The following is a 14,137-nucleotide window of genomic DNA, read 5'->3' as shown; positions in this document are numbered from 1 at the left end:
GTTTGCCTTCATTCGACAAAAACATGGTGGATTTTAGGTTCTGCACTTACAATAAATATCTGTGGCATCAACAGGCAAGAAACACATGAGCACGTGAGATTTTTTTCTTTTTAATCAAGTTAATTACAATTAGGAGTTCTGTTTGAATTTTACAAGACGGACGACATCACGTGTCATCATAGAAAGACAGTCAACTTAGGCAAGTTTGGGGTAAAAAAACAAACAAAAAAAAAGGCAAATAATAATCTGAAAGGAAAGCGTGTTGCCCGTATCGCCTGTTGGTTCAGACAATCATCTCCAGCTGCCTGGCGTACTCGATGACCTGCTGCGCCAACTCCGTGGACGGGATGCTGACCTCCTCTGTGCGCTGCTGCTGACTGCTGAATGAGTAGCAACTGGCTGCGTTCAGGCTCCAGCCGCGCTAAAGGACAATGGCAGCACACATTTGGGTAAGTGGCATGCTTTGAAAACCGCCAACGGGTGAGTTTTTTTCAGCGTATAACAGAGGGAAAGTTGTCCGAAAAAAGATGTGAGGAGCTGGAATCGGTCGGTTAGTTTGTGAGTGTCTGGGTGTGAGTTGTAGCTGACAGCAGCTCTTGGTGAATGTGCCCATTTTGTATTTGCATTTATAAATAAATAAAATAAATGTTTTTTTATATATGTATATATATATATATATATATATATATAGTTACCTTCTTGGCATACTCCGTCATCTTTTTTGACGACGTGAAGAACAGCACACGTGTGGCCTCTGTGAACTGAATCTGCTCGTAGGCTTTCTCGATGCAGCCGGCGATCTCGTCGCTGCGTGAACAAAAAAACGCGTTTTAGTCATCATTGTCATGTTCGTAGTGCAGTGGTACTTTGACTCAAGAGTGGCAATTTGTTCCGTGACCAAGCTCTCAAGTCACACATCCCCAAATTTTTGTTGCAATTTCAAACAAGAAAAAGAGTGGTGTATTGTAAAATCGAAATACATAAAACGAAAAAAGAGAATCTGATGAAATGAGCTCAAATTCATAAATTGTGAACAAAACAAAATAAAACAAAAAAAGAATACAACAGCTTTTATCTTGAAAAAGTCACAATTTGGGACACTCGCAAGTCAAGGCATGTCTATTTCTTTTCTCCTCTGGAGTGAACAGAAACAGATGAGGAGAAAACCATTGGCTGCTGGTTACCATGGCCTTCCTTACCGAATAGTGTCGAGCAGGATGTCGATAAAGAAAGTGTAGCTCTCTGCCGGGATGTTGCCTTTGGCCAGGAACACTTTGTTGTAGCTTCCTTCCATCAGATACTGGGAAAAAAAGCAAGAGACCAACCTCATTAGTACTAGGGCCCAACCAATACAGATTTTTGTTTTGGGCCAATGTCGACATTTGGCTTAAAAAAATTCCGACATCGGATCGATTACTTTTAGAAAACAGACAATGAATAAAATAATTTCTCTTTTGGTCCCTTAAGCCCATATATCACTGAGCAACAAAGGTTTGCAAATGTGTGCGCATGCAGCAAATTTTTTATTTTTTTTTGTCAAGTGTCATGCAACGTTGCAAACAGTTGCAAAGACATTCCCAAGCAGTATTAATGATTGCAGTTTTTCTTGTGCTGTCAAATTTTGAACATGTTCAAAATGTCTTTGCAACAAGTTTGAGACCATTAAATTGGCAAACGTCTTTGTGGCCGTTTGGGCCCTTGAACGAACTCTGACGTGAAAAACAACATTCGCTACGTGCGCGCACACTTGTAAGCCTTTGCTGCTGAGTGAGATACTGCCTTTATCACTTTCAACAAAAAAGATCATTATGGCTGAGCTCCAGAGATACTGTAGGGAGATGGGAGAAAGTTCCACAAAGTCAACTTTCGGGGCTTTATGGCACAGTGGCCCGACGGAAGCCTCGCCCGCATAGAGTTTGCCCAAAAACACATGAAGGACTCCCAGACTATGAGAAATAAGATTCTCTGGTCTGATGAGACAACAATTGAACTTTTTGGTGTTAATTCTAAGCGGTATTTGTGGACAAAACCAAGCACTGCTCATCACCTGCCCAATACAATCTCCACAGTGAAATGTGGTGGTGGGAGCATCGTGTTTTGGGGGTGTTTTTCAGCTGCAGGGACAGGACGACTCATTGCAATTGAAGGAAAGATGAATGTGGCCAAGTCCAGAGATATCCTGGCGGAAAACCTCTTCTAGAGTGCTCAGGACCTCAGACTGGGCCCAAGGTTCACCTTTCGACAGGGTAATGACAAGAAGCACACAGCTAAAATAACAAAGGAGTGGCTTGAGAACAACTCTGTGACCATTCAGCCAGAGCCCTGACATATACACGATTGAGCATCTCTGGAGAGACCTGAAAATGGCTGTCCACCAACGTTCACCATCCAACCTGACAGAAGTGGAGAGCATCTGCAAGGAAGAATGGCAGAGGATCCCCAAATCCAGGTGTGAAAAACATGCATCACTCCCAAGAAGACTCATGGCTGGACTAGCTCAAAAAGGGGGTTCTACTGCATAAAATGTGTCAGGGTCTGAATACTTATAACCATATGAGATTTCTTTTTTTCTTTTAATAAATATGCATGTCAGTTTTTTTTTCTGTCAGTACATTAAGGATCAATAAAACAAGCTTTTTTTATTTTGGCAAATGGCTGCAATGACACAGAATGTGAAAAAATTCAAGGGGTCTGAATGCCATTGTGGTCCCTGGACCAAAACATTTTGAGAACCACTGTCCCCTGCCTAAGATTATGGAGTTACAACAAGAAAGCGGGGTCTGAAAGGGGTCTGAATACTTTCCATACCCACTGTCATAGCGCCGGGCCCCCCCTTCGGGGCAAAACCACTGACCTATTGGATGGCAATGCACATTTAAGGTTGTAACAGACTGGTCAAAGTCAGATAAAAGCATACACTTCCATATGAAACTTAACGCACATCTTTGCAATATGCATATTGTACCAACCATTATTACATGATTACAATATTTTTTTCGATATATTGTTCAGCCCTGATATACTTACAGAAATTCTGTGCTAACATATGAGAGAATGGAGAAAGACGCAGTTCACACAAAATAACATTCTGTCAGTCATCAAAACACACAAAATGAGTTGCCACGTAAAGGTATACATTTCACTGGTAACACACATTCTAAGCATGAATTTTCCATGAATATTAATTTATTCATTACATATTTTGACAGACATTATGTTTCACTGGGCACATGAGAAAATAGAACAGCGTTCAGCGAGAAAACACTGCATTTTACCTGCTCTAAAGACACAGGATGCCGGATGTACACATTGGTCTGAATGTCGCGCGCACTCAGCCGTTCCAGCTCCGTGTGGAACTCAGACACACGATTCTGCGAGAGCAGGAAGAGCAGGTTGAGTCCCAGAATCTGGTGCATGTAGGCCGCTTCCGGAAGCTCCTCCCTGTACAGCAAATCAACAGGAAACAGGTGTCAATAATAACAACGTACAGTATCTCTTTTCATGTCTAAGGCAGTGACGTCAATTAGATGCTCTTCCACTAGATGGCAGAAAGTCCATTCATACAACAGAATAGCTTTCTGTATGAATAAACAGGCGCAGATTGCACACTAAATCCAAAATAACAAAGCCAAAAATATTACTTGTAGTCAAAGTAGTAGCACTTAAGCTGGGCCATGTATCTCTCAAAGGAGGGGATGTCTTTTTTCAAGATACTCCACAGGGCTCCGATTTCAAGGACATCGCCTGGAGAGATGGGAGGCGTGGGGGACATGTTTAGCATAGATATGAATTTATCATAATTATGGATACAAACCATCAGAAAATACTCACGCGCTAAAATCAGCTGCTGCTTCGTGAACGTGGAGCCACTTGTGGGTAGAAAGTTCAGCTCGAGTAATGACACCTGTGCCGAGGTGAACAATATTACATATTTACATTATAAATAGACAGACATTTATCATATTTCCTGTAACATATTGAAATATAAATATTACAGTAATACAAGTACAATTTGTGCAAAATGGGAAGTATATCATTGGCCGTGATGAACAAAACATGTATACACTGGAGGTCAAAATTAGAGAACAATTTATAAAGAACTGTTTTTTTCTGGAAGTTATCTACACTCCTCAACAGTTGAAATATTGTTTTATTATGGCTGTGCCATGCAAGTAAAACATTTTTTTTTTTTTACAAAATAATCAAGGCATTTGAACAAAAAACATTGTTTAGACACAACGTGCTCCTCAGCAAAGGTTAGTCGAGCCTTATGATTATTTCTGCTAATGAGAGGTTTGGTCACTGCAGAGTGGGCTTTCAGTCCAAATGCTTTTAAACGTTCTGACGCTGTATGACGACACAGATTTTTACCGTGTTCAGCGCTGAACTGGCAAGCAATCCCAGCTGCAGTGTTGAAAGAATTGCCCATTGACATCCTGTCCTCTCTTGCATTTGTCTTTCATGGATGACCAGCCTTCTTGGGGGACTTGAATGAGTTTTTGATGTTGTAAAGATGCAATATTCTTGAAATGACAGATTTGGAACGACCGACCTGTCTTGCTATGGCTGACAGGGTCATCCCTTTGGCTTCAGCTGGACAACATGCTGCCGGAGGGTTTCGGTCATTTTAGCTCACCATCTTGCAGAGTCAGAGAAACTGGAAGTTTGGCTGCCAGTTAAGTAAGGGTTGTCAGGTAAGCAAGGAAATTAGCACCGGGTGCCAGATTAACAACAAAACTAGGAGGTATCCTGAAGTGTTCTCTAATTTTGATCAGTGTTCTTTTTCTAATATGTCATTTAAGTTTTTTATACTGTGCTTTCAGGATATATGTAACTCTTGAAATTTTCTTAAAAGATTGCTCTTTTAATCCTGCTTGGATAATTTCAAATATTATCATGCAGTGATCTTGAAATTTTGTAAATTGTAGATTGTTCTCTAAATTTTGTCCTCCAGTGTATAGCAAAAATATAAACAAATAAGACACGATCTTAACATGCTAGCAAGTAGAAAAAAAACAAGAATCAATAAATCGATCTATACAAGAAACTTATAGTCACAAAATACATCCGTGTGACTATGTTGAATGACAGTTGCCAACGTCAGAGATATTGCACAATTAGCAAACACCTGAATGCTAGCTACAACACGTTTTGGTGCGTATTATACGCATTCTTGATAAATAAAGTATCACGTACGACTTGCCTCGTTTTAATTACAACGTCGAGCCTCAACATGTACCAAATAAACTCTCTGCGTTAACGCTAAATTAGCAAGTTTAGCCCCCCAAAAGCTAACGTAGTTAGCGAGGTGGTAGCCGTAAAAAAGCATGTGATACAGGTTCGACTCCAATCATTTAAGAATAACAGTCCTATCAAAGATCTGTACCTTGAGTTTGGTTAGTAGTTCACCACATTTACTGAGATTGGGGTTTTTCTTATTCCACTCGGCTTTCAGCGTCTCGTAAAGCCCAGCCGTCTCCCTCAACGCCATGGTGATTCTGCAAATTACAGCACGACACCGGCCAACGCAGTGCGGCAGACGTCTGTCGTAAAACCGGACAGTGCTTCCCACAGGCAACGAATGAAAATAGATACCACATTAGCCTTTGAGACGTTAGTCAACTTCGCTGCCATAATGGATGTGGAAACGCGACCGCATCCTTATTCGCAGCTGTTGCAACCGTTCACCTTAAAGCCAGACCTCATGGGATTAAGACCGACTAACAATGACTTTTGATTGTATTTGGTGATTAAACTAAGCATTATATATTTTTTACTTCCGTATACATTTCATATGTCAATGTTTATAAATCCAATAATAATTCTGTTGTTACATACACTGGTAGCTGTAGCTTCTGCAATATATAGGCAGAGGCAAAGAATACTGTGACTGTAGGATAGTGCGACTCAAAAATAACATGTAGTACAGTGATCCAAATAAGTAATTGAGTGGGAGTCCTAGAGGGCCTTTGCGCCATCTCAAAAACATCTCAAAATGTAATTGAACAACGGACAAATTATGCAATACCGTCATTGCATTGTAAAGGAACCACATGAACACGAGTATACGCCGCTCAAGTAGTAACCCCCAAAAAGTTGACTATCCATAGACTACCTACAGCTTTTGTGCTTGCTACTTTCAAAGAGGCAACGAAATAAAGGTCTTATCAATAACTGACACTTACAGCGTTAGTTTTTACCCTACTGATGATGTGTTGCATCACAAGACGAAAACACTCCATACATCAAGGTGCGTGAACAATCCATGGACTAAAGCATGCCACAAAAACAGGGGCAGCGTCTCAAATTGCGCATGTTTAAAAAAAAAAAAAAGAAATACAAACGGTTTTGAGGTGGATTTCAAAAATGACTCGCAATGGTGCCTCTCTGATGTACACTGGAAAGTCGTCCGACAGTTTAGGGCCAGCAATAGAAAAGGAAATGTTTACCAAAAATATTCAAAGTAAAATGTATATCGTAATAATACTACTTTTGACAAGTACAATTGATCTGAAAAGTTTTTTAGGTCAGTGTAATGGAGTAAATGTAGCGCATTACATCCATCCATCCATTATCGATACCGCTTATCCTCACAAGAGCCTATCCCAGCTGTCTTCGGGCAGTAGGCGGAGGACACCCTGAATTGGTTGCCATCCAATCGCAATTGTTACCCTTTTCATATCTGTTTCCAAACATAATATCCAATGACCAAAAGAGACACTGACCGGCTGGCAAATAGTTTAGGGCTAAGGTGTATCCCCTACTGCCTGAAGAAGGCAGCTGGAATAGGCTCCAGCATGCCCGCGGCCCTCTTGAAGATAAGCAGCTCGCATAATGGATGAATTGATGTAAGTGTCACTTAATGACATTCCGGCCAAAAACTTGCTTGAGGGTTGACCCATCAAATATGGCGGACATGCTGGCGTGTCGCAGCAACGGGCCAATCCGCCCGTGGCGGTGTATATTTATGGTTGTTGTCTATGAGAAGCTCCGCCTCTTCCCCTTTTGAGACTTTTCAAGATGGCGACATTTGGCACAGACCGCTGGCTCAGCGGCTTGGCAAATCACGACATATTCAAGAAAATACGCGACAAGTTGGACTCGGAACCCAAGACATCTGAGCGAGCGGTGGCTAAGAACCTGACCTTTTGCTTGGGTGCCGACTTTTTCGTGTGGGACGACGTGGACCGCGTGTTTTACACGACCAGCCTGCGCCAGTTGAACACAGCGGAGGAGCACGGCGGGAGTTTCCAGACGCTGTTATGCATCAACCCGCCTCGCTTCCCGGTGTGCCAGCTCCTCCTCAGTCCCACGCACGGCCACGTCGCGCTGGTGGGCCAGCGGGGCGCCTCGGTGCTGGAGCTCCCGCAGCGGTGGGGCAAGAGGTCCGAGTTCGAGGGCGGGCGCAGCCGCGTCAATTGCAAGACCATCCCGGTGGCCGAGCGCTTCTTCACCAGCTCGCCGTCGGTGAGTCTCCGCCAAGCGGCCTGGTACCCCAGCGAGACCGGAGAGCCGCTGCTGGTTCTGCTCACGTCCGACAACACCATCCGCTTTTACGGCCTGAAGGCCCCCCAGGCCCCTGTCAAAGTGGTGCCCGTGTCGCAGTCCGATGACGACAGCAGCAGCGTCCGGGCGCCGGCCCGCTCCTACGCGGCCTCGCTGGGGGAGATCGCCGTGGCCTTCGACTTCGGCCCGGTGTCCTACGTCAGAGAAAGGCCTGTCTACCCGCTCTATATCCTCTACGAGAACGGCGAGACGTACCTGTGCCACACCAGCCAGGTGAACAGGGTGAGCGTGAGTAAGCGCGTGGGGCCCCTGCCCATGTACCCGGCGGCCGAGGACAACTACGGGTACGACGCCTGCGCCATCCTCTGCCTGCCCTGTGTGCCCAGCATCCTGGTCATCGCCACGGAGACGGGCACGCTGTACCACTGCGTGGTGCTAGAGTCCGAGGATGACGACGACTCTGGGCCCAGGTGGGGACGCAAGCCTTTCGAAGGGGTGGAACATTTCTGCATTAATTAGCCACTTAATTAAAAAATACATCATGAATTCAAAATGAATTGAGGAAATGTTATTTACTATAACATTTTCCACCCCTTTTGGTCCTCTCAACATGATAGCTTGCCATAAATTACATGAAATATTTGACATTATTCCCCATCCCAAAATCCTGTTAATTCCTAAGCAAAGTATTCAATTTGGAGAAGTCCTTCAATTTAGTGAATTCCTGCTGTTCATTTCAGTTTTGAGAAGGCCTAGTTTATTCTCATTAATTCCCATGATTTCCTGTCAATTTCAATTCATATGGACTATTTCAGAGTGGTAATTCTGGTTCATTCGCACAAGTTCTTGTTAGTAACCATGGAAAGTTTATTTTCCCTGAAAAGTTCAGTTTTCTTGTCGCATTCCTGAAAAGTTCTGTTTTCTTGTCACATTAATTCCAGTGAGCTTTCCAACTTTGACAATCGCTGTTGTTTTGCAAGTGTAGGTGGATAGCGGGCGGGGTGCCAGCCCTCTACGTGTTTGAGTGCGTGGAGCTGGAGCTCACCCTGAGGGTTGCGCCGGCGGACAGCGACGACGCGGAGGAAGAGCCAGACTTTGCCTGCCCCATCCGGCTGCACCGGGACCCGCTGTGCCCGCGGCGCTACCATTGCACCCACGAGGCGGGCGTGCACAGCGTGGGCCTCATCTGGCTGGACAAGCTGCAGACCTTCTTGCAGGCGGGCGACGACGACAAGGACGGCCTGCCCGAGCTGGCAGTCGAACGGCGTTGCGCTGTGGAGCACATTGTGTGCACGCGGCCCCTCGCCACAAGCGCCCCGGCGCCGGTGCAGGGCTTCGTCATCGTGGCCGACCTCGCGCTGGGCGCCACCATGATCTGCATCAGCGCCGCCTACGAATGCATCTTGCTGCCGTTGCTGAGCTCCGTGCGGGCGCCCTCGCCCCCGCTGCTGTGCACGCAGTCCAACCCGGGCTCGGCCAGCTCGCCTCTGCGCGGCCTGGCGGGAAGCTCCTTCGAGCAACACGTGCGCAACATCTTGGCCAGGGGCTCTGCCAACCCGCTTCTGCTCAAGGTAACCTTTTCTTTAGGTCATCTCACGTTTTTGGGGACACGCACTTCCACTTCTCAGCTGATTCACACGGTTCAAATGTCAAAAGTTTCACAAAAGTTTAAGATGTGAGAAATTATGTTTGATTTCACAAAATGCCCCATTCAAGTGGATGAGATCAAAGCTTCCAATTGCTCCCATTCCAAATTCAAACTTCAGATCGTTCCGAATACGTTGGGAATAAGAACTGTTTCAGGAATTCGTTTGTTCACCAAAATTATGCACTTTTCACAATAAAACTCCCAAATTTAAGAACTATTTCAAACCTACTCTTTGCACATTTTGCAGCCAAATCAAATTGTTCAGCATGTTCAGGACATGTTTGGAACATGTTTTGACTTCATCCAAATTCTGAAATGTTCACAATAGAATTGCCAAATTAAGCAAGATTCTACACGTTAATCTCCTCATTCCACATTTTCCTGACCGGTTCAAACCAATCCAAGCCATCGTTAACTTGATTCAAAGCACTCCATCTTTAAAATGTTATGTTTTTCCTCAAATTTCAAAATGTTCACATTGAAACTCTCAAATTCAATTTGTTTGCATTTAATCTTTAGGAACTGTTTGTTTTTTTAGCATTCGTCTAAGTACAGTCTTAAAATTGTGCAGTGAATCCTCGTTTATTTATAATATCATTATTATAATTTTATATTCTATTTATTTTAAAGTTTTATTTCGGGGGGATTTACGCCTCTGTTACGCTGTTGTGAACCCCCAGACATGGTTCCCACCCTTCTAAATACTTGTTATATGCAATATATTTTAATCAAACATTTACTTTTAAACAAGTACTTTTTAAAAACTGCCTTTAATGTTATGGTGGCTTACAATATTTCTTATACGTTTTCAGTTTCTATTGTATTTTATTGTTGTCATGATGATCAAGGTCATGATTTTTTTTTTAAGTTTGAGAACCACTGCAAGTGTTCGGTGACATGAAAAGCGTAAAAAATAAAACGTCTCATTCTTTTTGTTCATCCAGGCCGGCGACGGGGAGCCATCCTCCCAGGAGCGCCTTCAGCTCCTGAGCCGAGCCACGCAGGTGTTCCGCGAGGAGTACATCCTGAAGCAGGACATGGCGCGCGAGGAGCTCCAGAAGCGTGTCAAGCTGCTGCGAGGCCAGCGGGCCAAGCAGCTGGAAGAGATGGCGCAGTGCCGAGAGGAGCGGCGGAGCCTGCGCGAGGCGGCCGAGCGGCTGGCCGACAAGTACGAAGACGCCAAGTACCGGCAGGAGGCGGTGGCCGAGCGCGTCAAGCGGGCGCTGGCCGGCCAGCAGAGCCGCCTGCCCATCCTGTCCAACAGTGAGAAGGACATGCGCAAGGAGCTGCAGGCCATGGCCGAGCAACTCCGCCACTTGGACATCTGCATCAAGCAGGTGAAGATGAAGATGGAGTACCAGAAGACGCAGGTGGACAAGGACGCGCCCTTGGCCGGCGGCGCCTCCGCCCCCGGGCGGGCCTCCATCTCGCTGAGCGGCCCGCAGAAGAAGGTGGTGCAGGATGTGCTTCGGGAAGAAGGCCAGCAGATCGTGGACATGATGAAGAGAGTCAAGGAGATGTCTTGCCTCATCGCCATGAGGAGCTCCGACTTGTATTTGAACCACAAATGAGACGTGGCCTACGTCGGTGACTTGACTTTTGATAATGCCCTGTTTTGTAAAGCCCACAAAATTTTTGAGCTGTCTTTGTAATGGTTGGTTCCGATTTTGAATAAAAATGTTTCATGATTCGAAGTAATTTCTCTTCGGAGACACTCAAAGGTGGCAAAAGTAGTCATATTCTGTACCAGGGTTGTTATTATTATTTTTTTTATTATAGTTTTTATTTATTTACCGGTACTTATTTTTTAATTCAGTTTTAAGATGATTTTACATTGTTTCTTAGTTATTTTTTAACATGCGTTGTTTAAGTTTTTTTTCATTTGTTTATGTATTAGTTGTGTTATGTGGTTGTTGTTTTTTTATATATGGCGTAATTGTTGAGTGCAAGCTGGCAACCAGTTCAGGGTGCACCCTGCCTACTGCTCGAAGACCGATGGAATAGGCTACAGCAGTGTTTCTCAACCTTTATTGAACGAAGGCATATATTTCCCCTCGGAAAAAAATCCACGGTGCACTGCTTCGCAAAACGATTCACAAAAAGTGGATATACAGGTTATTTATGTACCGTTTACCTGTAGTGGAAGCGCATTTAATTGTTTTGTCTGTTGCTATACGTGCTTGGCACACATAAATTAACAAAAAAAGAAAATAATATATTTTTTGTCTAAATTGACAAAATTGTTAAATTGTTCCACGGCACACTGGTTGAGAATCACCGGGCTAGAGCACCCCCGGGAAGCGCGGCATTCGTGAAGATACGTGGCTCGAATAATGGATGGATGGAGTTTTAAAAAAATAAATGTCGGTAAGTATGTGGTAATGAAGTAAACTACAATTCCCAGATGACAGTTAAGCCTGTATTCTTCTGTACGGCAGGTTCCGTCCTACAATACATTTAAAATAAACCCCGGGAGCTCGTGTATAAAATTAAATGACAAAGATGAAAATGAAAGACATTTTTGCAACAATTTTGATAAATTTAATTAAAAAAAATTTTTGTCTATATTTTGTTAGAAATGTTTTTTCAATTGTGGTTTATTTTGTTAGTTTTCCTTATATTTATTGCTCTGTAATATGTTCTATTTGTCCACACCAGTCTAAACATGATAATCTGTTTAATAATTGCGTTCATGGAATAAGAATAAAGAAGAATCCACCTATTTTCATATATCCGAAGGAGGCTGACATTTTATGCAGCACCGCCCGCTGCTGTTGACTGAAATTGACGATGAAAAGTACCCACGGCCACGTCACGAGCCTTTCACTCAAGAAAACAGGTAATTAAGCTGTGACGTTTACAAAACGAGCCCATCAGGACTTCGAGATCAGATGTAAAATGTTTGAAAACCTAACAATTATGCATTCCTGAACTATAGCGTTTGTGTGCAGAATCCACAAAGCTACACTGAAAAAGTATGTAATTTTCGGCTGCATAATTAAAATGTACCAAACAAACTGACGTAATTGCCCCCCACCCCTTTCCTCAAAAATAAACATTAGAAATGTAAGTGTTTGAATTAGGTAAACCAAAAGACATCACAATAAGGTTCACCATGTGTAACTGGTGTTACATAACTGAACGTAACTCCAGCATCCTGGCGAAAGTCTTCACTACCAGTAAGTGGAACCGTCCTAGAGCTGGGCATAGCCTTACCGCCACCACATTCCGTCCTGCATATTTAATCAACCCACGTGGTCCCGGCCTGTCCGGTGACAGCCAATCGGCGTCAAGAACGTTGTCCTTACGTCACAAGCTGGCGCCGCACAACAGACACGCTGCCAAATAAGGAAAAAACATCAAACAAAAACAACAGACACACACGCCCAGTGTGATCGGTAAAATAAAAACAATATGGGAAAAATGTCATTGTCTGTTGGACCGCAAGGTAAACAACACTGTTTTATTTTTTTTTCCTTCCTCGACCGAGTGTGGCACCTGCGTGTGAGGTGGTACAGGTTAAGTCAGTTCTTGACTTTGTTTGGCTGACTCGGACCGACTGGGACCTCGTGGGTCGATTAAATTTGTAGACGGGAACTCGGTGGCGGTTAGGCGATGCCCAGCTCTGCCAATACAGTTGTCCAAGTCGTGTTTTTTCCCCTTTTTTTCTCATTCTCCTTCAGTTTTTTTTTGGCCACCAGAGGTCACTTCACTCCCACATTGCTCTAGTCACTATTGCCCAGGCAGCGAGGAATTCCCCGTGTGAACGCCCACGGACGGAGACCCGCTTTTTGTTGAGCTTGCTGTATTTATTTCTTTGGGGGTGCGTGTGTGGTTTGCACTCAGAGTTGTTGGGGTTCCCTGATGTCTTACACATCTGTTTTGGATCGTTTTGGTGTTTTGATGACTCAGCAAAGGTTGATTATGTAACAAGCTCCAACAAGAGTTCTTCAAACTGACAAGCAGACTTGGCTAAAGTCATCATACTCTGCACTTAAGAAGTATAAAAAATAAAAAAAAAGGCAGGTAAAACTACAAGTACTGTTTCTAGTTTTCAACTACTCTACTTAAGTAAAAGTGTGGGTTTGGTGGTGCTGCTGAAATGTCCCCCCCCAAAACCAACTGAAAAAAAAATAATAATAATAAAATAATTTTTGTAACGTGTTTTTTTCAGGGGAAACAACCTGAGTTTAAAACTTGAACTTGAAACCCTAAGTATAGTTTAAACCCTACTTTGAAAGCCTAACTGTAGTTTAAAACCCTATTTTCAAACTCTAACCCAAGTTTAAAACCCTTCTTTGAAACCCTAACTACTGTTAAAAACTTTGACTCTCATTTAAAACCCTTTCCTTATTTTAAAACCCTACTTTGAAACTCTCGCCCTAATTTGAAACACTACCTTTAAAACCCCAACACCAATTTAAATCCCCACTTTGAAACCCTAACACTTACACTCGCTCCTGCCCTGCTACTGCAAGCCATTAAAAGCCCGGGGGCCAGATCCGGCCCGTGACATAATTTTATGTGGCCCGCGAAGGCAAATCATGTATGTTGACTAGACATGTTTCTTTCAAATAGTCTTCCCTTTTAAACCACCTATGAGATATTGCAAACATTTGTTACCAATCCCTCCTTTAAAACAAACTGAAAAGAGATGAACAAACTATTTATTGGCTTCTGATTTCAAAACTAGTTATCCATCAATTTGGGTATATGTGCTAATATAAAATGATTGTGCATTTCACAGTTGTATGGCCCTCGAGGGACACCATAACTATGATGTGGCCCTCGACAAAAATGAGTTTGACACCACTTCCCTATAAGAATCTGTGGTGATTTATGGGCTTTTTTGTGATGACTAAAGCCGCAAATTGGCCCGCCCACTTTTGGGGCGTGTTTTTTTTTTTTTTTGTTCTCCATCTCAGGCTCCCAACGTCATTGCAGGGGAGGCTTGATCCGTGTTGTTCCTTGTTTTGGTTTGTC

At 43.6% G+C, this 14,137-nt stretch overlaps 2 protein-coding genes across 2 annotated transcripts; one reads left to right on the top strand and one right to left on the bottom strand.

The window, feature by feature from the left end:
- Positions 1-94: 94 nt before the first annotated feature.
- Positions 95-5,568, bottom strand: psmd8 (proteasome 26S subunit, non-ATPase 8). The gene is made up of 7 exons (XM_086036767.1): positions 5,387-5,568; positions 3,832-3,904; positions 3,642-3,744; positions 3,276-3,441; positions 1,200-1,300; positions 696-807; positions 95-421 (listed from the first exon to the last, which is right to left on the bottom strand). Exons 1-7 carry the CDS (start codon positions 5,489-5,491, stop codon positions 284-286), a joined length of 798 nt encoding a protein of 265 aa, XP_085892893.1. The 5' UTR covers positions 5,492-5,568; the 3' UTR covers positions 95-283.
- A 1,410-nt stretch (positions 5,569-6,978) lies between these two features.
- On the top strand, positions 6,979-10,848 carry nup88 (nucleoporin 88). Its single transcript, XM_086036865.1, has 3 exons — positions 6,979-7,976; positions 8,492-9,077; positions 10,099-10,848. Exons 1-3 carry the CDS (start codon positions 7,021-7,023, stop codon positions 10,723-10,725), a joined length of 2,169 nt encoding a protein of 722 aa, XP_085892991.1. The 5' UTR covers positions 6,979-7,020; the 3' UTR covers positions 10,726-10,848.
- Positions 10,849-14,137: the final 3,289 nt, after the last annotated feature.

Source organism: Filicampus tigris, chromosome 7, assembly GCF_054856515.1.
Source record: "Filicampus tigris isolate MCC_2025a chromosome 7, RoL_Ftig_1.0, whole genome shotgun sequence".
Classification (NCBI taxonomy): Eukaryota; Metazoa; Chordata; class Actinopteri; order Syngnathiformes; family Syngnathidae; genus Filicampus; species Filicampus tigris.
Note: the sequence above shows the minus strand (reverse complement) of the source record. Positions and strands in the feature narration are given on the sequence as shown.